General features: G+C 30.9%; 2 protein-coding genes across 2 annotated transcripts; one reads left to right on the top strand and one right to left on the bottom strand.

The window, feature by feature from the left end:
• The first annotated feature begins 1,867 nt into the window (after positions 1 to 1,867).
• On the top strand, positions 1,868 to 17,580 carry LOC122514556 (probable glutamate receptor). Its single transcript, XM_043631501.1, has 11 exons — positions 1,868 to 2,045; positions 2,270 to 2,370; positions 2,458 to 2,541; positions 2,917 to 3,222; positions 3,314 to 3,420; positions 8,050 to 8,220; positions 11,946 to 12,181; positions 12,248 to 12,462; positions 15,247 to 15,503; positions 15,607 to 15,679; positions 16,523 to 17,580. Exons 1-11 carry the CDS (start codon positions 1,868 to 1,870, stop codon positions 16,685 to 16,687), a joined length of 1,893 nt encoding a protein of 630 aa, XP_043487436.1. The 3' UTR covers positions 16,688 to 17,580.
• A 1,052-nt stretch (positions 17,581 to 18,632) lies between these two features.
• On the bottom strand, positions 18,633 to 24,686 carry LOC122517742 (transferrin). The gene is made up of 10 exons (XM_043636323.1): positions 24,351 to 24,686; positions 23,515 to 23,744; positions 23,125 to 23,428; positions 22,164 to 22,504; positions 21,849 to 22,099; positions 21,534 to 21,769; positions 21,184 to 21,463; positions 20,824 to 20,885; positions 20,477 to 20,745; positions 18,633 to 19,536 (listed from the first exon to the last, which is right to left on the bottom strand). Exons 1-10 carry the CDS (start codon positions 24,457 to 24,459, stop codon positions 19,444 to 19,446), a joined length of 2,175 nt encoding a protein of 724 aa, XP_043492258.1. The 5' UTR covers positions 24,460 to 24,686; the 3' UTR covers positions 18,633 to 19,443.
• Between the last annotated feature and the right edge of the window lie 1,811 nt (positions 24,687 to 26,497).

Raw genomic sequence — 26,497 nt, 5'->3', positions numbered from 1 at the left:
AGTATATTGCTACGTGTTACTCGCCGATGCAGTATTAGAAATACCTATTTTAAAGAGTTCTAATTGTAAGTTAAATGATCAGTAAAGCTCTAATTAGCTTCATATTGTTAATTGAATCGTTATTTAATAAATGACCCAAAAATTAGCTGCTTTTCAGCTTGTATCAACAATTTTGTAGGCTAATGCATTAACCGTACTTGCATCGATGTTGCGGCCGGCTATCTTAAGTGGCGAGTATCGGAATCAGAGTGACTCTTCGTCGTCTCGATTCGACCAATGACAGTATAAGCAAAACACGACGAAAATTGTTGTTGAAAATTATTGCCTTTTTAAACCCGTCTAGTGTTAAGACTTTAAAGTATACGGTCTTAAGGAATTTTTATTGTTTTAGAATATTTTAGGAACGTGATTAATTTTTGTTGCGAGCAGGCAATAAAGATACCGACAGAGTTATTCTGTGCTTATGAGTGATGAGGAATATTCTAGATTTGTTTAGTTGACAATACCTATAAAAATATATTATTTTCAGTGAATATTATTTAAAAAAAAAATATATCAGATTACTACATATATTATTTTTAAAAAAGATTAAATAATTTTTTAAATAAGGAAGTTCACTAATTTTAGTCCGCCATTCTGTTTTTAAAAAATATAATATCAAATTCATAGTTAGCGATCTCAAAAACCCTCAAATATTAATTTTCAAAAGTATTAAACTACATCTTTATATTTCGACTACGATTTCGAGATTTCAGATTAATGAGAGGCCCGAGACTGTATCCATCTAAAGAATTTTTAATATATCACCACTTATAGATAAGCTAGCTGATTATGAGTGTATCTGGCTCCTCCACTTTGGTTTCCTCCACGTGTGGATCAATATGCAATCCTGATCCAACCCTACTTCTATTCTAAATACAGTGCATCTATTTAAAAACTGACTAATTATTTACTTTGATTTTAGTTCAATAAGCAGAGAAGAGATTAAACAAAATATTTATCTATACGGACTATTTATTTTATACAATATTGAACAAAAGTATTCTAAAATACTGTTCAAATAAATATAAGAGTACAAAAAAATTATTTTGCAATAATATTGCAGTTTTTGTTCGAAAATTTTTAATTAAACGATATAATAAAATATGAATAGAATCGATATGCTTATTCAGTACAACTGCGATTTTAGGTCGCGCTTATATTACGTGCAGATCAAACATTAAATATTAGCTCGAAAGATTGCAATCGACCGTTAATGTTCTCAGATATTAATGGCGAACGTTTTGAATCATTGTGTGTATTTTTCATTTTCTATAAAAGTTCACATTTTCTAAGACGATATTTTAAGCAATGTAAATAAATAGGATTGAAAGTATTCGATCAGATGAAGTATTGTAATGACATTGTGCACGTAAAATCGGAATGCAAAATCAGTGTTAAAGGGAATATATTTTTTTGTAAGGCAATGTAGTGTGTTATGTATTCATTAGCTTGGCAACTATCGCTGAATATAAAGTGTATCATCAGCAACACACATATTATTATAGTTCTCAATATCTAAATAACATCAAATTCGATTTCGTAGTTTGATTATATGTTTGTTACGTCTATCTATTAACATAGAGAAAGTATTTGCGATTGCACCTATTTACAATCTACTATAGGTTTCTCTATATGCGTCAAATAATGCCTATTTGCGACTAAATTTTTTATGTAAATCAGTACCTTCCTGTCTTTGCATAACGAAACATCGTTCGTGGGTATGCACGACTCGAATGTTTTTCTTTTAAACTCGTAAAAATGTTAACTTGTTTATTATTGGTGATTATTGTGACATTATTTTCCAAAATTTTCTGCACAAACAAACATGCTGTCGACTTTGTTTTCTTTAATGTTAATTTTAATTGGAATACAGACAATACAAGGTCAACTGTTGATTAGACCTACTTATGTTTATCGAAATTTAATACGCAATATGCACAATTTTTTTAATAACACATGCATTATACTCTTGCACGATACTCCCAATGTTATGAAGAATACTAGTGAGTATATAATAAAACTTCAATAATTTTCTTCAAAATTTTAATTCTCGAATTTACTTACAAATTTATACAAATTTGAAATTGATATGATTAGTCATTGCAAGATTGACAAATTGGACATTGTAAATTGGAAATTTGTTTCAAGTTTATTATAAAAATGATCATTTTAAAGCAGTATGTGCGTCAGATAAAATGTTTATTGTTTTATTTTTATTATTTCGTAGGTTTGGATGAGGCCACGGAATTGTTTTCCCTTCAAAGATATTTAAGTGGTACTCTTCACATTCGTACGGTCATTATGGATTTTCATATGTTCAAGACACGAGTGAGAATGCGATTTTGTTATTTTCTGTCATAAATATATAAACTGTAATTATTCATGTTTTAGTATTTATTCTTTTTTCTCGAACAGGTGGGTGAAAGTTATTATCACATAAAAAGGCCACTCTTCGTCTTGTTGAATGATTACAACGATACGAGGGACGAGCTCGCATATGTAAATGATTTGATAAATAAATGAGTCGTCGTTCAGATGCTAAAGCAATTAACATCATTTTTTTAATTTTTTAAAAGTTTGTTTATCAAAGCACTCGTTTAATATTTAAATTGGAATATTTCGAATAAATTTCTTTAATATTATAATTAGGCCAAAAATCATAAAGTAATAATATAAATGTAATTATCTTTGAATTATGAATGATAATAACAATTCATATTTTTGTTTGCTTGAATTAATTGATTTAGCAACTGAACTGCACATATAATAGATAATAATTATCTCCTTCGAAATAACTCGACTTGAATAATTTGAAACTTTAACGAGGTACCAGGGAGAGAAAAAGATACTGTTTATTTTATTAAAATATAGCAGGTTTCCACATGGCTGGCAATGGAGTATCCAACTTGGTTGCTCTTCTTCAGGAAAGAGACCCAAATCGAAGTATTTTTTCATAATATTTACGTACCATTTGATTGCCAATTGATGGTAACTCGAGATAATGAAAATGGAACTGGTGAGGTGATCTTGGAGGTCTATCAAATTGATGCACAGTCGAAAATCAGAATTATGAATTTTGCTTCTTGGGATAGAATTAATGGTTTCAAAGGGCCTACGTTGAGTCTCTATCAAAGAAGGAATAGTCTTTACGGACATAACATACGTGTTGTCATGGTCCACGTAAGTTTAATTCATGAAATAAGAATTATTACGAATTTGTGTTACGGGTAATTATGATGATATCATTTTCAAAAAAGTATCATTTTTATAGGATCCACCGGTGTCCTTAATACATCGTAACGAAAAAAACGAGATTGTTGAGGTTAGTGGTTTCTTTGGGGAATTGATGAAGTTGCTGCAAGAAGGTATGAATTGCACGTGAGTAATAAGTACGTAATTTGTACCGTTTAAAAAAGATAGGAAATGAGAGAATAGCATACGCTCAAGGTTAATCATTTTCATCCTTTTCTTTATTTTGTTTTGCTTCTTCCTCTTTCTTTATATTATTTCTTTCAATTCGTTCTTTTCGTCGTTTTTCCAAACGTCTTTTCAAATCTTTCAAAAGTCTCGCAGTTTCTTTTCGAAAATATTCCTCCTGACTCGCCGTTGATCTTTCCTCGAAAATATCTCTTTTTCTACCATCGCCACTTCTTCGTCGCCTTTCTGTATATAATCTTTCATTTTGCCATAAAATTCGAATTTTATCGGGCCGACGGAAGAAACATTCTTTTGCAATTTTACATAGCATTATTCTATTTATCATTCATAATTTTTTATCATTTCTTCGTTGTTTTATTTCATTTTATTCTTTAATTTTGTATCATTTTGTTTGTCCGCTAATCGGCAGATTATAATATTAGCTATTATGTCTTGTGTGATTTTGTCGTGAGTCGTGTTATTTTGACAGAATGTTTAGAGATTTTTGCGTGTCAGTCGCGATATATCGTTTTTCTTTTATTATTTTTCCTTTTTTATAAATTATTCTTCGGTTAATACCTATTCACATGTAAAAAAAAATGTATATATCTATATATGTATTTTTATTATTAAATTATATATTTGTAGATATTTAAGCTTTTACCATAAATATATTTTTAATAAATATATTATTTTATTTAAAATTTTGATTATTACATACAATAGAGCGTCGATAATCCAAAATAATTGGGAGATCAATTTGTTTCAATAATGTTTTTTGTATAATTGGTCTGAAAGAATCGAAATCCTAATAAGGTATGTCGTATACAAGGTGATTCACTAACTCTTGCCACCAAGATATCTCCGAAAGTATGATAGTAGCAGAAAAGTTTATAGAACAAAAGTTGCATAAAAAAATTCAGGAGTATAATATGACGTCAGATTTTTTTGCTAGGTTTAGTCGCTTCTGAGATTTAAAGGTCAAGTTTGTTTTTTAAATGGAATGCTATATTTTGGTACTTATTTTTTGATAGCGGCTGTCATAGCGAATCTAACGATGTGCAATATTAAGGTATTTGAAGGTTAACGAAGGTCAACTTGGTGGCAAGAGTTACTGAATCACCTTGTATAAATTGATTAAAAATTAAGTCATTTTCTAATCTAAATAGTTTATAAGTAAACGAATACATAAGTATAATAAGGAAAGCCCAATATCAAAAATTATACGTTCTTAGATATTGTTAAATTGTAAATTCTTTCTAACATGAATATTTGTCTAATATCTATTTTATTTTTTCATTTCGCTCATACACTACTGTATTATTGATGTAATCCTACGTTAAGTTATTTTCTCCATTCATCCGTTTTTTATCGTGTTTTGCATCAATGATTTTTCGAAGTACTTTATTTTCGAATACTCTAAATTTTGTTCGACTTTTAACGTAAGTGACCATGCTTTACTGTCATAAAAGGACTTTCGGTATGAAAGAACTAATCGTTCTGTAAATTTTAATTTTTAAACGCCTAGACAATAACTGCTACCGAGTAGTTTTATTAAGAGTATGTATTTTCTAAATTAATTCTTTTTCCAAGCTCTTCTCTTATTTCATTAGTTTGGTTTAGAATCATTACTTATTCTTCATCAAACCACTGTTTAGTTTTGTGCCTTTTCTAAAGACCAACCGTGGCTTCCACCGATTTTATCATCGCATCGCGTACATCCTCCCATTGTTTGTCAACCACATTATCATCTGATTCATCAACTACATTTAAGGCCGCGAATCTAGTCACAAATTACAAAAGTTGTAATTACAAAAGTTGATCCGAGTCGCAATTCGCCCCCCTCTTCCTATAAGACCTAACATCGAGTACATTCGTGTGACGTCTTTTCTCTGCCAAAACGTAATCAATTTGGTTACGCATATTTCCATCCATGGTAATTCAAGTTTGTTTCTGGACGTTTTTTCGTCTAAAAAACGTGCTGTTAACAATAAGGTTTTTGTCAAGCGCAAAGTTAACTATTCTTATACTGTTACTGTTATTTCTCTTGTATAAATTTTCGAGCCCGATCGTTGGTCTAAAAATTATTCGGGACTATTTTTATGTAATCGTTCGGCAATTAATAGACAAGGTGTTCGAGTTTCTCGTAGAACTCGTCTTTTATTTCGTCATTTTTATTTTCCGTCGAAGCGTAAACATTGATTATCGTGATCTTGTACCATCGGCCCTGCACAACGAGCAATCCTAAACTTTCGTTTGTAAATTTAATGTTTTTTGCCGCGAATAAGATTTTCTTATAAAAATGATTTCTTATGAAATTGACACCAAAACTATGGATCTCCGATCCTCTAGAGTGAAGCGTATACGAACCCGCGTAAAGTGAACCTTCCCTGACCCATTTCGTTTCTTGCAGTGCTACAACTTCTAGCCTGTATTATTTGTTCTTCCCGACTATTGACTTAAACGCCCCAGGTCTGTAAAAACTTCGAACGTTCTACGTATACACTTTGATATTTCTATCGTTTTTTGACTGCTAATTTCTTTTAAGATGAAATTTTAAAAATATTCTTTTCTGTTTGCATTTCTACGTTGCAGTTAAGTCCGAAGGGTGTTCTTTCTTTAATCGTCTTCTCTTAAATTTGTGATAAATTTCTATTACAATTAGTTGGGATGCTTCTTTATTCTTTCTTTATATTTTATTGCGCAGTTAATTATTTTTTCGAAAGAATTCTTCAAATCCTTTCGTCTTTCTTCATTTCTGAGACATCATAGTTCATTTATCATTGTTCTTCAGATTTTCTTAAAGTACTTTCAATTTTGCTACATGGATTTTAGTTGCTGTAATGGTAAAAAATATTTGTTAAAGCACATATGTTTCGCCCCTTGTCAGTTTTTAAGATCCTCTTTTTATGAGAATCTATCTTCATTCACTATATAAATATAATATTAAATACTTTGTTTCTTAACATGATAAAACTTCACGTAGTAAAGACTATAAAATAAAGAAAAGTACATATTTATTCTTTTTGGGTTTACAATTTTGTAAATAATATTCGGAAATTTACCGAGCCGGCAATAGACAAAAATAACCCCAGTACAGAAATCAACACACAAAGGTTTATCGAGTTTTATTCTTAATATCTTTTATTCGTAGTATGGTCATCTCAGGCAAAGGACACGTTTGTCTATTTTTAAACATTTGTACAGAAAACCAGGCATACCTATGACCAATAGGGAATCTATTTTCTCCTTTTTCGATTATAGTTTCACGGGAAGCTTCTATTTTTCACCTTTTACATTTTTTGGAGATCCTAAATACATTGGCATTGTAGATCGTTCATTCGTCCATACGCTAGTCTTTGATCAAGAAAAAATTCGCAGATTAGCAATTGGACTACTGGTGAACGACCGACGCCTTGGTCGGTACTTCAATGGTTTTATTATCAATTGAAAATGCCGTCACGGGTGAATGTTGAGAATTGTTTATTTGTTAGGGAGGAGGATAGGAGGAATAAATTAAATATATTTTTGAGCCCAGCCAGTACTAAAAAGTACACTTTATTTGGCTCGTCAGGGAAAAGCCTTTCGGTATATAAACCCTGATTGAATTATACAGACGATGATGAATGTTGAGCTAGCTTGCCTATAGGCAGCTATCGAAGGTGATATGCGTAGGCCAAAGGCAGAATAGAATTCTGACCACGTGTTCCTTTTTCCTTTGTCGCTCGTAGTATTTCGCTGATGTATCCGTTGCGTAGAGTATAGTTCTCTTCGATGTAATCCCTCGCAGGTCTCGTGGTAGAATAAAACGAGGCGCGAGAAAACCGCAGGCTTTATAGCAAAAGGCGATGCAACGCGCGGACCAATTGCCGAAAAGACAAATACCGTAGCTGTCGATGCATATGATTGGCCTAATATAAGTGGTGGGAGAACGCGCGCTAGAAAAACGAAGGCGCCCTTACAAAGGGATCTTGGCACGCCTTGGTTTTACAGCTAAACTACGATGCTTCCTTATCGTTATGTCTCGACACGTCTCGACACGTCCAGATGATCGACTCACTCACTCGTTTGCGTAGGATACTCAACAACTACTAAAGAATTTGTATGTGACTTCCTATCGATCAAAAGTCTACGATTCTTCGAGCAAGAAGCAATCGAGTCTGAAAACATGCAACTAAGATTAATTATAATCCAACAACAATCAAATGAAATTGCTGTTAAAAATGGCGTGTAAATACGATCTTAATTGTATAATACGTAATTTGGATAGTGCACATATCGAACAAAACGTGCTCATCAATAATAATTTTTATTAGAAACCAGTCATTTGATTGTTTAAAGTATAAAAAAGCATACATATACTGTCAGTAAGTTTAGTGCTAAATTGTTGAATACGTATTCTAAGCTATAGTCCTGAAACATGATTCTGGTTTTTGAAGTATTCGGAAATGCTCATATGTTCAAATCTTGAAATTCTTGCAGAAATCTACCTAATTCTGAAGAAATTTGTGACTTGAACTGGTTTGATATTTTCAGGTTCTTGCATAGCTCTAAAAATCAATAATTTATTTTCGTTCATTTACTTCGTAGATTAACTTACACGGAAGCGAATTCTTGGGGATTAAATCTATTAAATAAAACTTGGACAGGTGCTGTAGGGACATTGGTAAAGAATGAAGCTGATATTGCAGGCATGGGACTAATGATGACATCTGATAGATTAGACGCCATCGACTTCACTGCTCCTGTTTATTCTACGAAGTATGTCATAATTAGAAAAAAAATCATTATCATGAATTTTGATTTATATATGAACCGGCAATTTACTAACACGATCAACTCCACAAGACAGAGAATAGAGAAAACTCAAAATTTATATACATTATTATTACGTATCATTTATTATTTAAAGAACATAAACATTTGTGTCATTGAAATGGTATCAAGAGTCCAATTATTAAAGAAATTTATTATAAATGCAAGATGTCATGTAACTAGTCGTATAATCGAGTAGAGGATTATTCTAGGTGAATAAGTAAGTTGCAAATATAGAAAAAAATTGTTTCATTTGATACTTTGAAAATCTGCTTGGTACACGTGTATATGATTTAGTTTCGACTTAACGGATTTTACAGTAGACTATCTTTATTCTTGAAAACCATTGCTACATTACTGGACATACTTGTTACAATCACTAGTGTTATGATTTTTTTCTATTATTCTTACTCTGCTTTTATACTCAAATAAAACTCTTCTCTTAGTTCCTATCATATAAGTAATATAACTGCACACTGTTATTGGGAATAATTCTTGCGTTAAGCTCATGTTGTGGTAATGCTTCGACCGCAGTTAATTATTATATAAATCAATATCTTAATCACCGACATCCCGATTGGTGAGTTATTTAGAAAGCGGAACGAATTTTTACGGAATAGAGTTTTTTGAAACACTTTGTCGACATGGAGGTCGCAATCGTCGAATTAATCCTTGTCGGTCGTAAGTTACTTCTCGACAGTATTTTGTCGCTGTGGTCGTATGTCACGTGGCAGGTGACAATACGGATCATGTTGAAACTCGTTGTCTGTGAAATATGGGCACGGTTGCTTTATCAAATAAGCATCAGCAACAGAGCAATTAACATTCCTAGTATAATCAATTCTCAATATATTGAATCCAATCAATGAATTATGAAAATTTTATAAATTTCGATAGTGATAGTGGCAGTGAACTTTTTGAAAAAAATTCTATTTGATGAAAAAAATGTTTTGATTTTAATGATGAGATTAGCAGTCACATCTTATTACATCCTAAAAGAAGAAAAGTTATATCTATAAAATATTGTTCCATATCGGGTAAAACAACAGTATATATACTTCTGTGAAATGTACAACAAAAAACCAATTCCTCAAGTTGGAAATTGTTTCAAAAAATATCATGCATTAAAAATTTATAAATATTATTTGGAACTCATATATTTGTAATACTCTTTCACAAAATAAATAATTACTGGCAAAAATGTTATTTTTATAATACTGAAAATTTTTTGCATATTTACCAAAACCAACTGCAACCTAGTGAGAATCATGTATGAGAAGCTAGCGACCGATAATAGTTTGTTCTAATTCTGATGTAGACATATTTTGTATCTTTAAATCCAACGCAGATATTCAGGTATTCGTTTAATTTTAATTTACCCTTATAAATAGTCAATTACAGAAGTATTAATACCCGCTTCCACTGATAATTTTGAATAATTGATATTTATTTCCAATGCAAAGCTTCAAAATTTTTATACACACAAATCTATTTTAAGATTATTCAACTTTCAAACTGATTTAAATTTTATTGTAGGACATTTTATGGTTAAAAAAATATAATTCTACTTAAATAATAAAAAATTAGTTTTATATATAAGAGTATTTATACCTACATAAGTAATCATAAAAATATAATTATTATTTTTGTAAGTAATATTTGGTTGATCCTTCCTTGCATCTTATAATGCTTTTGAGACAATTAAGCATATTTTATCAGACCAATTTTCTTGTTAATTATGTACAATTTTACTTTTCCTGTAACAAAATGCTCTTTTGCGATGAAATATATATTCATTTAAAAGTTTAATAATTCTGGAGTATGTTTCTGTGAATAAGAATTTGGTTTTATGTTGTTTATTTATCGCTAAATGCCATTGTGTGTTCTTATGATGTTACTTGCAGCTGTGATCTGATGATTTTTGAGTTGATACTTTGATGATGCGCCGCTTGATGATGTGCTGCTTGATATTTTTGTTTGATGTAGTTTTGCTGCAGTGTCAGGAGCTCATGTAATGTGAATTTGAAGTGATCTCGACGAGTTGTCTTCGTGATGTGGAGTGAATTGAATTGAATGATGTAGTGTTGCTTCGCGGGTTTTTATAGTAAGAAGATGATTGTCATCCCTTCTCTATGTTGACTGTTCAATAGCAGGAAAGTCCTCTCCGCGATAGAAAATTATACCTGGGTTGTTTACTCTGCTTATTGCTGTTTTCAGGAATACGCTATGATGTCTCTTTTGCATCTTTAGGTACGATTTTTCAAGGCCCAAACGGTCTTGAAAAACATGCCGTTTAATTTATTCTTTTAGTTACGTTTTTATGTAACAATAGTATTGCAGAAAATTATCGATTGTTTTAAATTAATAGTGGAGGTACAAATACTTCTAGAGCTTATTGTGAATAATAGACTGTTAGTCACATACTACATGAGAACTAAATGCATCCTTTTCCATTCTGGAAAAGGATCCAGTTTTTATTAAGAATTGTATAAACCGTTGAAAAAATATTTCCAAGAGATGGAATGTTCAACGTTCATAACTATAAGCTATTGTAGAAAATAATGTCCTTCTTTTTTTCCTTATAGTGTAACGTCAGAGGCATATTTACATTTGTTGCATGACGCATTGTCGGAATTATTAAACAATGGTTATGAGATATGGAATAATTTAATTTTTTAACAAGATGGAACATTATTGAACTGCAGTCCAACAATAAGAAATTTTGTAAATGATAAGTACCAGTGTTTGATCAGCCATAGTGGAAAAATACTTGGTTACATAAATCACAAGATTTATCCCCACTAAAATTTTATTTGTGGGGTCATGTCAAATCTATTGTATATAATGACGAAATATCGAATGTTGAATAGTTACGAAAAACAATTATTATTATAGCGTTTGAAAAATTCAAATTGTAAAACAACTTCTTTAAAAATGTACGCAGACATTCAATTAAACAAGTACTACTAAGTATGTAAATCATGGAAATTCTTTTTAACAATTTTGGAATTAATGAAATTCCAGCATTTATTTTTATTCTATGTCCTACTATAATTCGAGTTGTCTTAAATTATATAAAAATAAATAAACTTTTATTTTTTTTAACGCGAATGTGAAAATAGTTTACAATGAAATTCATTAGGTTGAGACTAAGTTGAGTACACGTGTATCAAGCAGATTTTCAAAATAATTTTTTTCGAAAATGAATTTCGAATGAAACAATTTTATTTTATATTTTCGATTTAGTTTGTCACGTAGAAAGACCTTCTATTTTTATTTTTAACATAATTCTTTTTAGATAAGTTTCATTCACAGCAACTATCATATGATGTAAAAACAGTTTTAATTTTATTTTAAACCAATGAAACTGGAGACATTACCTATGCAAGTCATAGAGAATTTTCCAAAGTCGTTATATTGGAGGAAATTTTGCTTAATTAAAAAAAATTTCTTTTTTTTCTGTAAATTAGTTTTTTATTATTTAAAAATTCAATAATAAAGTACACAAAAATTCAAAGCATAGCTCATTATTTCTATAAAAAAAATAACTCTCGAAAATATTCTTATTTTTCTATTGCTTTACAAGAATAATTCCTTAAGAATCAATTAAATGCTTTGAAATTAAAATTATTAATTGTTTGACTCATGTGTCATATTTTTCGTCCTTTAAGGTGCCGTACATTCATAAAAAGACCGGATTCAACATCTATAAAATGGCGAGCTTATACATCACCCTTTGGTGCCTATATTTGGTACTTTATCGGTTTGTTGATTCTTCTGAGTAGTGGACTGATCACGATAATAAAAATCGTAGTTAAAATAGTATCTTATTATGAGGATTTCGAACATTCACCGTCAACATTTTCAGAGATTATGTTTTACGTTTTTGGAGCATTTTGTAATCAAGGTATGATGGATATAGGTCTAAATTTATTCATGAATTAATAATTATTTACTCTGGTGCAAAATTTAGGTATGCAACAATCGTTGTTAGATCCGGTTCGTATGGTGCAATTTGTTATCCACTTAACAGCTGTTGTTGTATTGGCCGCTTATTCTGCAGCACTCATAAGTTTCCTGGCTATCAATACTTTTGTTATGCCTTTCACAACTATGGAAGGTCTTCTCAAGGATGGTACTTATCGATTTGCAGTGGTTCAAGAATCCGCCGATTATACTTTTTTTCAAGTAAAGTATCTATCTTTATCAGATCATTATTATTATATAAGATTCATGCAAAAATATATGCGGTTTTTCAATATTGAATTGAAAAGTTTATATGGATTGTTGTCCAATAACTGTTAAATGATTAACATTGAAGTCTTTAGCAATTTTTCCAGATGTTTTACGCGGATTTGTTTCAATAATGATCCATAGCTAGATAGATTCCCTTAAATAAAATAAAATGAAATAAAATAAAATGAAATAAAATAAAAAATGCACAGTGGGTGTGCTCTAAGTATACAAGTGCAACTTCTAGTTTCAGTTTCTCTTTTTGCTAATAAATTATATTTATTTTTTTATATTTTATTTTACCTATTTTTATTAACACTTTGCCGTCCGGCGACACCACAGTGGTGACGTGCGCAAACTGGTGGCCAACGGCCGGCGACACCACAGTGGTGTTGTGAGCACAGTATCGCTCGGGGTCGGAGACAACACTTAAGTATCTTTAGCTTTCTGCTGGTGTTCGAAACGATCGCATTTTATTTTCATATTTAAAAAAATTCATGAGAAAACGTCGAAATTTCGACCATCATATCGGGCTATTACTTCCAAGAACGGCCGATCGTAAGCGAAGTAATCCGAAGTATAAGCGCTGCCGGCGCCAAGCGAAGAAATTTTTTCGAAACGCCCGGACGTCAAAGTGTTAACATTGACATAAGGTAGACGATTAGAGGCGCGCGCTTGGTATTTTTAATTTAAATTAGATTAAAAGTACACTAACGAAATAACATACTTTTTGTGCTTATTGAATTTTTAGAGTTCATTCCTTTAAGAAGCATTAAAGAAAATTTAAATTTTATAAGAATTTATTTTTTATAAAAACAATTTTAATAAAAAAAAAATCAGTTGCAATATACAGGCAATAAGTATTCGAACATCTCGTTATTCTTGTAAAATTCATAAAAAACAATTTTTTACATAGTTCAACATATAATTTGGCTTTTGATAATTAAGACAAATAGTTAATTAATATTCTGTAGGATGATCCTCGGATTTTATAGTAAGTACTATTCCTTTAGGCATTGAATTAACTAAATGTAATGTTATGTGTTTCACTTTTCCATAAGAACATTATTTTGCTTTTTTTTTAAGAAACCTTATATTTTTTAACTTGAAGTTCTAAATAATCCCACAAGTTATCGAGTTAATATCTGGAGATTGTCGTGGAGTTTTTAGATATATTGGTTTATTATACAATATCCACATTCTGATACTATACGTATTGTTTTGAATTGTCCTCGTACATGAAAACAAAATTATCTTTATTATTTATTTGTTCTGCATTGGAAAGAAGATTATATTTTTAAATATCAATATAAATTTTATTCATTATTTCATTAATAAATTGCAATTTGTTAATATCATCTGCACTCATACAGCCTCAAACAATTACAGTGTATCTATCATGTTTTACTGTAAGTATTTTAGTTTTAATTCTTCATTTTCTTTATTCTACAAATAGTATAGTGTCCATCAAACCCAATAATATTGAACTTACTCTCGTCTGCGAAAATAGCTTTATTCCAGTATTTTATTGAATTTTTGATATTATTATTTGCAAATTACAATTTTTTCTTTCTGTTCGCTTTGCTTATAAAATATTTTTTCGAGCCACTTGACTGTGATATTCTTGATACCCTTTGTATAAAACTACGCACCGTATTGACAGATACATCAATGTCTAAATAATTTTTTTGAATTTTAACTATTTATATCGCATTTATTTTTGGATTTTGTTTTATCATTCTAATAACTCGACAGTATGCTGATTAATTTTTTGCGGACATCCACTTCTTGAGACATTTTGTAGTTTATTCGTAGTCCATATCTGTCAATTATAATGTATATAGTAGACCAAGGTTTTATCACAATTTGTGAAATTTCTGCTAAACTTTTATACTATTTGTGCAAATTAAATATTTTTTTTCTTTTATCATAGTTTCTGCACGTTTTTCTTTCATTATTCAATGATAATTTGGAAAGTACAAAATATTAAATGTTAACGGTAGCAACAACGTTTCCAAACATGTTGACAATAACAATTATGCTTATGAAATGATGCTTTAAATATGCTTATGACATGTTTATTATCATTATTATTGCCGTATGCTATAAATCTCTTTTATCAACAATTTGAAATGGAAATTGTATGAATACTGGATGCTTGTTTATTATCGTTGATTTTTTGTTAATTTCACAAATTGAACAAGTAACTTATTTTTTTTGTACTGTACTTATTCTACAGATTTCAAATAACGTCTTTATTCATTGTTCATAAAAAATTTGTTATTAAACAACAATTTGACAAAGTTTTGCTTAAAATTAATTGATGTACTAATACTTTCTCTACTCATTGTATGAAATTTTTGTATCAAGACAAATAGTTTATATTTTATTTAGATGGTCTGTAATTATAATTCGGTAAGGGCTACATATTGATATCAGATACATTCCAATGTTATATTATAAAAATGAATTATTTTTGTCTTTGTCAAAATGTAAAACCGATTACTAAAATGATATAAATAATTTTATTATATTATAAATACTGACCACGTTTTATTATGAATACTAACAATTTATTTAAAATACTAACCTAAAATATTTAAAATGGTTCATCCAATAAAAATTATCACATAAAAAACTAGTGCAAAATTTAAAATAAAAACCGCAATTATTTTCGCACTAATTTAATAAAGTTATTAATTTTTGTAAACTCTAAAAAAAGCGATGTGGTAATTTTAGAATACTTCGGATAAAGTGCTCAGTGTATTGTTTGATAATATTTTAACGAAAGAGACCGATCTACCAATCAATTATTTTGATGGTCTTCGTCGTGTTTGCAAGGAAAACAAGTATGCCTTTGTGGCTTTGGACAATATAGCAGCAGAATTGCAACGGAAACTCACTTGCAGCGTGGAATCTCTCGATACTTTAACGCAAACGACTATAGCGATGGCTGTACCGAATAGAAGTCCATATGACGGTATTATTAATTCCAAGTATGTCGTTCTCTCTCTCTCTTCTTTTTTCAATTGGTTTTCTCTGCGATAAGATATCTTTTTATAAGGATATTATTTATAATGATATTTTATTACTACTTAGTATTCTGACGTTGAGAGATAGTGGAATACTTCAACGTTTACTGAACACAGAATGGTCTAATCAATTCACAAAGGTAATTCATTATTTCATTCTATTATACAATGTATAATTAAAACATTCAAAGTTCATCCATAAAATGTACACACACTTAAGGGAAAGAAAAATTAGTATTAATATCTTAATATTAAATTCATTCAGACTTCACGAGATTATTAAAAGTTATCTTTGAACACTATAATTAGAGACCCATTACACTATTGAAGCAAAAGATATAATCGAATGTAAGAATGTTTGTAAAATTTCTTTCCCCGTTTTTTTGTAAATTGCTGGTCATTAGCAATTTTTAACGGGTGCAATGTATAGTTCTCATGGACTACTACAAGTGTGCAAGGTTTGAACAAAATCTGAGGCTGCAAATGATTAAGATGTCCTTATGAGTTAAAAGTAGCCTTAAAATCCACAAATAACGCTTTTCCTTGTTGTGGAGTTAATATATACGGTGAACCATTGCTTTCGCAATGTTGGCATAAATGTCCAATGGTATTACTGCATGTGCATTTTTAATTTATTTTCTAAGGATTGCTATTGTAATCGGTTTTCTATGATACACGATATTCTTCAGAGCTAAAGGTCTGTAGGTGTTAAATTAAAAAAGCATTTGGAAAACTCAATGACATTTAACCATTTAAGACAGTGACTTTGTAAACTCTTATTCAGATAAGCATTGCTTGGTAATAATTGAGTATTTCGCCATTTTCTTAAAAGAAAAATTCTTTATTTCCATAAAAGTTATTTTGTCCCTATTGTAGACATCATTTGTTGCTGCTATAGCCATGAGTAAAGTGTGTATACATTTTTTTTGGCGAACTCTGTATTAAAAAACGAATTTGTACAATAAAGTTTATACGTTTTTCAGCCTAAAAAAAAATGGACGTCAGTTGAGCTTTACGACATGGTGCCATTATTAATTTTCATGTTTGGTGGCTCCGTTGTTAGTTCATTTTTGCTTTCATTAGAATATATAGTACATCGAAAAGTCGTGAATATTAACACACTGCGAATCATACGAAAGAGATCGTAATTTGCATCGATCATTGCAATTAATGAACAAAATCATTTCATTATATTTGTAAATAGTCTATGAAGAAGAATGCAATTTCTATTTTTTTAATTTAAATGAAGGGATTTTCTTGATTCATTATTCGATGAAATAATTTTAATGAGAACACAAGTAATGTTTTTAGACTCATACAGTTTCAAATCAGACTGTCCAATGAGGATGCTGTTAAATAGCTTTGTTTGATTGTGAAATGTAAGTAAATGTTTGATTGTGTAATACATTTATGTTTTATAGCACTTTTCCTTGATTTTCGTATAAAAATTTGACGTGTCAGAACGTCAATTTTTTTAGAAGGAAAGGAAAATATCTGTGGTATAAAAAAACCGGTCAACAATGCCCCAGGCATTCTGTGCAATACCCGATATTGCCCGTAATAGATACAAAGAATATGAATGTGAATGTAACGACCTTGTTTCACTCGTTTCATTGTTTGCATTAAGGTGAATTATTTATGTGTGGATACGATCAATATTGGAAAAATTATACTACGAGTAACGAACACATGGTTAGCTCCTATGTATCTCTTTGCAATATTGCAAATAATCGTTCGCTGGCCAGGCGAGTAATTCTCTCCTTCTATTCAATCTCTTCCTTCTAAGAACGGGAATCAGATATTCTAACTGGAATCTCAAGTGTCTGGCTCCGAATATGTGTAAAGAAGTGTGATGGGATTGTAATATGCTTAGATCGTGATATTTATTCGTTCGAGATTTCTTCTTGCTTCGTGCCTTCAAGGCGTCTTTGTGTTCTCGCAACAATGGAATGGTCCGCTGTTCCTTTCAAAGATATGTCTTCACGAACGTCCGGAAAGAGAATAGAATAAATGCTTTCAGAAACTGACCAAGCGAGAGATTTATGACAGCGGCGCTCAGCGCGATGGTACGGAAAACCACCGCTTTTTTTTAGAAGACTTTACGATATCAATATAATTTTTTTCATTTGTTCTTTTTGATCGAATTTTTTATTTTTTATTTTTGAAGTGAAACTTCTTGGGGGACGGTAACATCAAACTTTTATGAAATAATGCTAAAAAGAGAGGGAGCATAGAGATAGGAAGAGAGGAAGAAATAAGATAGACCCAACTTTACAGATTTTCCCTATCCTCGATCTCCTCTTTGTGTGAGCGTTCGTATTCGCCTTACTCTTCTATGTAACTAAGCTCATAAACTGAGTCGCATTTGTGTTTTCTAGGTAGCATAAGCCACTCGTATCATTTTTAGAAATAGAAGAGATGGAAACTAAATAAAGAACAATTTTATAAATACTGTTCCAAATATTTTGAATAAAACTCATAAATTATTAAATTTCCGTATCCTTTTTCATCTCTCACTCGTTCTATAATATCTGGAGAATAAATCCTCAGAATGATATCATTTCATGAAAATGTCATCATTCATTGATGTCATGAATATCATTTTTATTCATTTTTTCATGCTGTACAAGAACATCATAAAAAAATATATATAGCTCCATTTAGAAACACTTGAAAACACATTGTTCACAACCTTGAAAACTTGTGAACAAATAACCTTGAGAAAAAATTATTTCAATCATTACTCACTATAGTCCTTCATTCACTCATAATCACTCCTTACAACAGTGCAACCTCTTTGAAAGTTTTTCATACGATTGTAAACAAAGGAAATATTTAGGTGATATAGTTTGGCGCCTCACTTTGTATATGAATCAATTGATTATTTTCTGCATGATAATAAGAATGTCACTTCTATTGCGTGTGTAGGCCACGCACATTATTTTTTTTTATTTATATTTCTTCTTTACTATTATATTTGTTGTACTTTACACTAACTAGTTTTTAAAAAGTAAAGTTTTAATAGAAATAGGACAAAGAAAAATTGTATTTAACCTTTAGAGTAGTTATAAGATAACCAAGGAAAAAGGAATATTACGATTACACATTGTGCTTTATTTAGTTTTACTACATTCACTAGTATTTATATACTTTAAATCGAATCACATATTAGATGTTCATTTATACACACATTAACACTTGAATGTTATACAAGCACGTTGAAGAAATAAAATATTCAAACGGTGCGTAAGTATATTTTTTCACATTTCTTTAAATCACCTTTCTAATTTGAACGATTTTATTTACGATAACTCTTGAAATTATTAAATTAGTATTACTCGACACCGTTTGTGTCTTTATACGCATGTAAGCCTTAAGGATCGATCGCTCTTTTCTTTTTATCGTAAGGGATTACAGTATAGTATGCGTCCATGGTATGTGTTTGTGTGTGAGTTTATGTGCGTATCTGTATTAGCAATAAGAGAAGAAGGAAGCGTTTTTAGTTGAAATTCTGTGACGACATCCGGCCAGATTAGGTATAAACAAATAAGCGCTTCAGAATGATTTTTTCATTGTCAAACGAGTTTCGATCGAATATGGGTACAGATGCAGCGTTTACGAAATATGCGTGAGAGTGGGAAAGTTCAATAATGCTAAGAAAAAAAAAGCGAGTGTTGAAAAGGGAATAAAGAAGAGAGGAATCCTTTGTAAGACACGAACAAATAAAGACTCATTTTTAGACCACGTGCGACTTTACCTTATTATTAAAGAACTTCGATTTTAAAGATTAAATCTTTTACACATATATAATGTTGTCATCGACAATTAACAACCTCTTAGGTTGCGTTTATTTACAAGAATCATTGACTTGAAAGAGAAGAAGCGAAGGATTCCTTAAACTTTCTTAAGGCTCGATTTTATAATCCTCTTCTGTCGTAGCCCACTTGTTCCATTGGGTCCATGAATTGTCAATTGAGATAAGATTTATTGCATCGTCCTAATTGAAATAAAAAAATTGATTGATGAAGCACTCTGATTATTATTTTATCTCATATATATTTAATTCATATATAAAATATGTGTCGGTAATTATAATTATGGGCTAACATAAGTTAAAAAATTGAAAAAATAGATTTTGAGCACTTTTTTTTATAATAGTAATAATTATGATATATTTAATAATTATAAAATTATTAAATATATATTGTATAACTTTTATTACATTTATTACACAGGGAGATTCACTAACTCTTGCCACCAAGATAGCTCCGAAAGTATGATAGTAGCAGAAAAGTTTATAAAACAAAAGTTGCATGAAAAATACGGGAGTATAATATGACGTCAGATTTTTTGCTAGGTTTAGTCGCTTCTGAGATTTGAAGGTCAAGTTTGTTTTTTTAAATGGAATGATATTTTTTTATACTTATTTTTTGATAGCGGCTGTCGTAGCGAATCCAACTATAAGCAACATTAAGGTATTTGAAGGTTAATGAAGGTCAGGTAACGCGTCGGGGTTACGTTATTCTTTAGGTGACCGACAAATGACGGAACAAATATCGTTCGAATAGTGTTTATTTGTTATTGTCAGATTTTGCATTTAATGTTTCATATCATTGGATTCGCCATGACAGCCGCTATCAGAAAATAAGTACCAAAACATAGCATTCCATTTAAAAAAACAAACTTGACCTTTAAATATCAGAAGTGACTAAACCTAGCAAAAAAGCTGACATCATATTATACTCCCGAATTTTTCATGCAACTTTTTTTCTATAAATTTTTCTGCTACTATCATACTTTCTGAGCTATCTTGGTGGCAAGAGTTAGTGAATCACCCTGTATAATTTTTGACTTACTATTAGTCCACTGTTGCAAGCATGTAACCTACACACACACACACACATATACGCATATATATACATTTTGTTAGGAATTACCTTAAACAATACGTCGGCTTTTCCACCCCAGCTACCAAAGAGTTTTAGGAGATCTGGTTCCTTAGAGTAAATCGTACTGGCTGCCAAAACACCGTGTTTGAGTTCCTCCAAAGCGTTAGCTGTTTTTCCAACAGAGCTTAAAATTATGCGCGGTGGTTCCAATCCCAAATTGCATCTTGACCATTCTTCCACTGGTGCTAAACCACCATCAGGACAGACTAGCATAAAGTCCGATGTCTTCACACCACCTTCAGTCTCGTTCTTCTTATCTAAAAACATGATCGGGTAAAGTTTTATACGAGATAGAATTAAAATACGATATAAAGTAAGTTTTTGTAGAAATTTACCTATTTTCATAAGAGCAGGGAGAGGTAAGAAGGCTACATCACCTTTGTCTGAAGTTAGACATCTATAACAAGGAATAATTTATTTATTAATTATTTGTTATTAATAGGCTCGAAATGATTGATCAAGATTGATAAATTACTTAAGCAATCTAATGAATACGGGCCAACATAAAATGATAAACTTTCTTAAACCTAAATATATATTTTATGTACTTATTTATTTTTATTTTTCCAAATATACGTAGTGTAATATCTTTTATCAAAAAAATTATGCTGCCAGAGATAATCTTCTTCTGCAAATATAATCTAAGGAAGCCAAATGGGGTTGATTATCTCTATTGTAGATCATAGAAAACTTACTTGATAGCACCTTGACCACCCTTGAAAGCTTCGGCTTCAGTTGGCTTGCACTTAGTTGCTTCAGTTACTTTGTCGTCATTGGATGCAATGTTACCAACACACTGTTGACACAATTTCGATCCTGGTTCAGCACCAGGTGCACACGAGCCCGCAAAGAATTTTGCTATATCGTCTTCCGAATTAATCAAATTAGCTTTTTTAAGAGCATGTACTGGTGCCAACCATCCAGCAAAATCGTTTTTATAACCACTGTGGCAAGATCGTTTGTCTCTCAAGTCGGCTGAAAAAGATAAAATATTTGTTTTATTTCTTTAATAATTTTATTTTTAATAATTCATAAATCAACTAACCAAGTCCACTGATAGAGCTGCCTTTTTTAACAACAACGACTGCTGGTCTTTCGCTGTATTCTGTCGAACCAGCTCCATAAATTTCTGATAGAATTGGTTGAGCATTAAAGGTCGTTATTGCACGCATCACTGATCCACCATTAACGACTGTTAAATCAGCACCATCATCTCTGACAGCTTTTAAACAACCATGTAGATCCTTCTCCAATAAGCAACTCAATCTAGGTCTTGCATCTCTAATGATAACAGAATATTTAAATCGTCATTAGTCAATTACCCTTTTGAAAGATTTCCTAATGATTTGAGAACAATTACCTCGAGTACGCTGCTCTACTTAAAGCACGGCACTTGTTCAAAGCATCCTGACTCCATACACACCAGCGAGCATTTCTTTCAGGCGCACCTGAGTTTCTTTCAATGACGTCCATGTATTTGGCATTCTTTAAATGTTGTTCAGGATCAACCGGTGATGAAGCAACAGCAAGAGTTTTTTCATCCAACAGCATCAAATCTTTCCACCAAGCTGCTTTTTCTTTCTCACCCAATTGTCCTAATTCAGTTAATTCCTGACATATAAACGTTCATTAAGCTTTTGTTCTTATATTCTTTGAAGATAGATTGGATGCTTACTTTTTGAACGGCTTCTATATTGTTAACTCCACCATTTGTCATGTATCCTTGCCATGGGCGAGCGGCCCAAGTACAGGGTTTGGTATCAGCATTAATGGGTACCTTCGTACCATCAGGACAGAAGTAACGGAAGTTGCTAGGATCTTCGTTTGTTGGTATCGCAGATCTAACGCCGACTGGTAATCCGAAAAATTGTTTAACATAGATAACCTTAGTCCAGGCAATGTCTCCACCGTTGTGAGCAAGACAACGAAGAGCACCTTCGTAACCCGAATAGATGTCTGGATAATTGCAGACGTTTGGATTCTCGCAAAGTGCACACATATTGCTGTAAGTTTCCTCTGTAATCATAGTACGTTTAACATATTATATGTAGGATTTAAGGAGGATTTATTAATTACAAAAAATTGTGAGAGAATGAAAAAAAAAGAAATACAATACTAATTGGTATAATAACGATGATTAATTGTTTTTTCTTTTACCGACAATCTGATCTTACGAGCTATAGTTATTGTTTTTCGTTTATCGCTCGACTTTTGGCTATTTGCCGGAGCAAGCTCAATAAGCACACTACACATTTTGTTCCGTAGCTTCTTTCTTACACGCATACATACAAAGATTCACATATAATCATACGTTCTGCAAGATTTATCGCATATAACTATTTCCTATATTTAAAAAAAAGGCATAATCTAACAAAATTTAAAACATTGACTAACACGTTGGCCACCAGTGATTGAAGCTCCTCAAATTTTTAAATAATTAAAATAAAATAAATATCGAGATAACTAAAAAATGCACTATTTAATAAATAAAAATTGTAATTAAAACATTATATAAATATAGAAAAATTAAATACCGTATATTGTATTATTCTCTCGTAGCCTTTTGAGAACATCATGCAAATCTGGAGTGGGGAAGTCAACGTGTTTATTTTCGATGAAGTACTAGAGATACTTACTGAGCCTTTGATTGATAGCTGGATCTGGAGACCAAGTTCCAACGAGACAACCTTCGCTGAAAAGCGAGCTCAATGCCCGAATTTCATTCTCGCGAGCAGAGTATTCTGGATCGTTTATATTACCAAGGACACCCATAGCTGTTAATTTCGTGATTGGTATTTTATAACCAACGTTACGTCCCACACCAGTATGACAAGATTTAAGACCACGAAGTCCTTGAACACTGTTTATGTTTAAATCCTTGTGGATTACGGCAACTGCTTCGTAACGATAAGCTGCATCTGGTTCCACTTTTGTTCTAATCTATAATGTATAAGGAAGATAAAGAATAAAGGCTTCATAGATACAGTTTTCTCATTGTTTCTTACGATTGAATTATTCTTAATCACCTGTTCGACCACGTTGTATCCAGCCTTCGAAGCAAGCTCGTTATCCTTTGCAGCTAAATACATATCTTCTGGATCGACAGCGACTACATCGGCCTCTTTTCTACCAACCTTTTCTATGCACTCGTATCGATCACGACCGGAAATGCAAGAGATAGGAATACCTTTGCTTGCTGAGTCTTCCATCATCTGTACACATTCCTTCCAATATATCTCCGGTATACACATGGTGACTGAAAAAAAGAACAAAAAAATAAGAGTAAAAAATAAATCAACGAAAGAGATTACTGTTGATCAATCGAAATTATGAACTTCTCGAGAGGAAGAGAATGCAATCATCCAGTGGTTGCATTCAGGTCTTACGCTTGCATTATTTCGTTACTCGCTCTATTACTCATCGTTCCTTTGTGATTGTTCTATCAATCTGATTTAATAGACGTTGCGAACGTCCACGAGATTGGGTTATATGTATACATACTTCATTGGCTAATGTGACCTGATAAGACTCAATCGAGATAATTAACTTTCATTAATTCAATATGCTTTGATGAGTAACTTAATCAATTTTGCTCATATTTTCGAGAGTCACTCGATTGAACTCGGAAGTTTATGAAATAAACTTTGTAACATTGTTACAAGGTACAAAAATAGAACAATGTATAACATAACAATAATAAATTTAATTTAATAGAATAATTTAAGAGAAAAGATAAAAAAAGAGTAAAAAATGATTTATTTTTCTTGATTTTTAATTACTTTAATGAGGAAATATATATAAAACAATTGGTGAGGAATTTTATTCGAGCATACAAATTAAACAAACCAACTCAGAAACTTACAAACAAGATTAGGTCGGCCCAAAGCAGCATTGGTGGTCACTATCACAGCCGTTAGACACGCAAGGATCATGATGCTTTTTTGACACATCATTTTTACGCCACTTTTCATTTCCTTCTTACACTATTGAAGAAAATCTTCAATTCTCTTTCAGAAAACAAAAATTAAATGCAAAGCAAACTTAAGATCAAGTTAAATTTAGAAATGTCTCTGTGTGTTAACAAAGAAAGTAAATAATTTGGGCAATACGATAGTTCACAGTATGTTTGTCTCGGACGATTCGATAGGAACGCCGATGATATACCACCGTTACTGGATTGTACGAGCGACCTTATATAGGAGCACACTTTTCCTCCTTGAATTTCCGAGGTCGTTCGAGAGGGGGTCCCGTGACGCTATGGCTGACGACGACAGTCTATCCATCTCTTCCTTTTTTTCTTTCTTCGTTTGGTTACATTCCCCTCTTCTCCCACTCAAGCACTCATTCTCTCTTTTCATCCAGCTGCATAACATGCTATCGTTATCTATTCAACTCTTATGGTTGCCCTCTTCTCCGGATCACCCGAGGTTATGCTATAGCTCTTCTACTTCCTCCCTCTTCTTCTACTTTTTTCCTTGTGTGTGCTAAATATATACATAGTATGTAAATGGATACATACGTAAATTTAAATGATAAAACTATTGAGTTTTTAAATATATCAACTGCTATATTATGATATAAAATTTAATTTAATTTAATTTTACAACAGCTCCGAATATTCTGTGTTTAATACGTATATTTGCGACATAGTGCATAAACATACTCTTATAATAGAACAAAACAGCTAATAGGTGAATAGTTTTCTTCTTTTTCTATTATTTATTTATTTTTCAATGAATTATTGACTTTAATAAAATGATTTGTGAAAAACAAAATCTTTTACACCGACGTTAAATTATCGATAAAAAATCTCTTATAAAAGTAACAAATATTTATGCTTATGATTTTTGGGATATTTTTTTAACATCATATTTATTCATTTAATTTAGATAAACAAGTACATAAGCATACATGATTATTTATTTTTCTTTGTAATGAAGCGAGAACTATAATTCAAGGCGAGGCTCAAGGTGCGGTTCATCGAAGATCTTAAAACGAGTTTTCCGCCTTCAACACGATACGTAGTTAGAATTTTTATACAAAATGTATTAGTGGCCACGTGAAACGTACATACGTATCTATGTTATCGTCTTTTATTTCATTTCAGTTTATATCTACAATTTTTTTTAATCGCGTTTCTACGAACATTTCTTTTGTAATTTTCCTTATAGAAAACTTTTTTTTCTTTAATAAACAATAAATATAAAAATTAGATTATTTAACTGGTCATAAAAGTATACATGCGTAAACTCATTATTCTTGGCTGTTATTACATTGACCGATGATAAATATACTTGTAATTGTTTCTCTAAAAAAGTTATGTAATTATTCAGGATAAAATTGTACAAGTAATTATTATTATATTTTTTATGTTAGGGAGTTTTTACATAAATTCTAATATTAGTAATTTTCTAGAAATTTTACCAATTTAATTCAATTATCCATTTTGGTTTTTGTATATATTAATCGGTTAAAAATGTGTTAATTATGTACTTATTATTATAAAATTGTATGAGTTGTTACTATAACATTATTTATTGTAATTATTTCAATTTGGATATTAACAATTTTTCAAAAATTGTATTATTTTAATTTAGTCATTAATATATCTATTTTTAAATGCATTTGAATGCATTAGATTCTTATATTTATGTATTATGTAATTGTGAAAGTTTCAATTGTACACAAGTTGTTATTTTAATATTATTCCATTCGGTAATATATACTTAAATTTTGCAAAATTTTAATCATTTTAATTCAATGATTTTTGTATGTAATAACAACGTATATAAAAAAATATAAATCTCGAAGGACGTATTCTCTTGACTCGTTTATATGTTTGACTTTTATTCTTTTTCCTCCTTCATCTTCTTATTTTTCTGCCTAGTTTTCTTCTCGCGGTGGAGAGGCAACAAGATGAGTGCAATAAACTCGTATCCTTCCTTTCGTAAAATATTTTTTATTTTATTCCCCTCCGGTAGTAAACAAAAAAATATAGACCGGTTTTCA

The sequence above is a fragment of the Polistes fuscatus genome, unplaced genomic scaffold, assembly GCF_010416935.1.
Source record: "Polistes fuscatus isolate 324 unplaced genomic scaffold, CU_Pfus_HIC Scaffold1, whole genome shotgun sequence".
In the NCBI taxonomy this organism is placed as follows: domain Eukaryota; kingdom Metazoa; phylum Arthropoda; class Insecta; order Hymenoptera; family Vespidae; genus Polistes; species Polistes fuscatus.
This window is presented reverse-complemented; position numbering and strand designations above follow the sequence as displayed.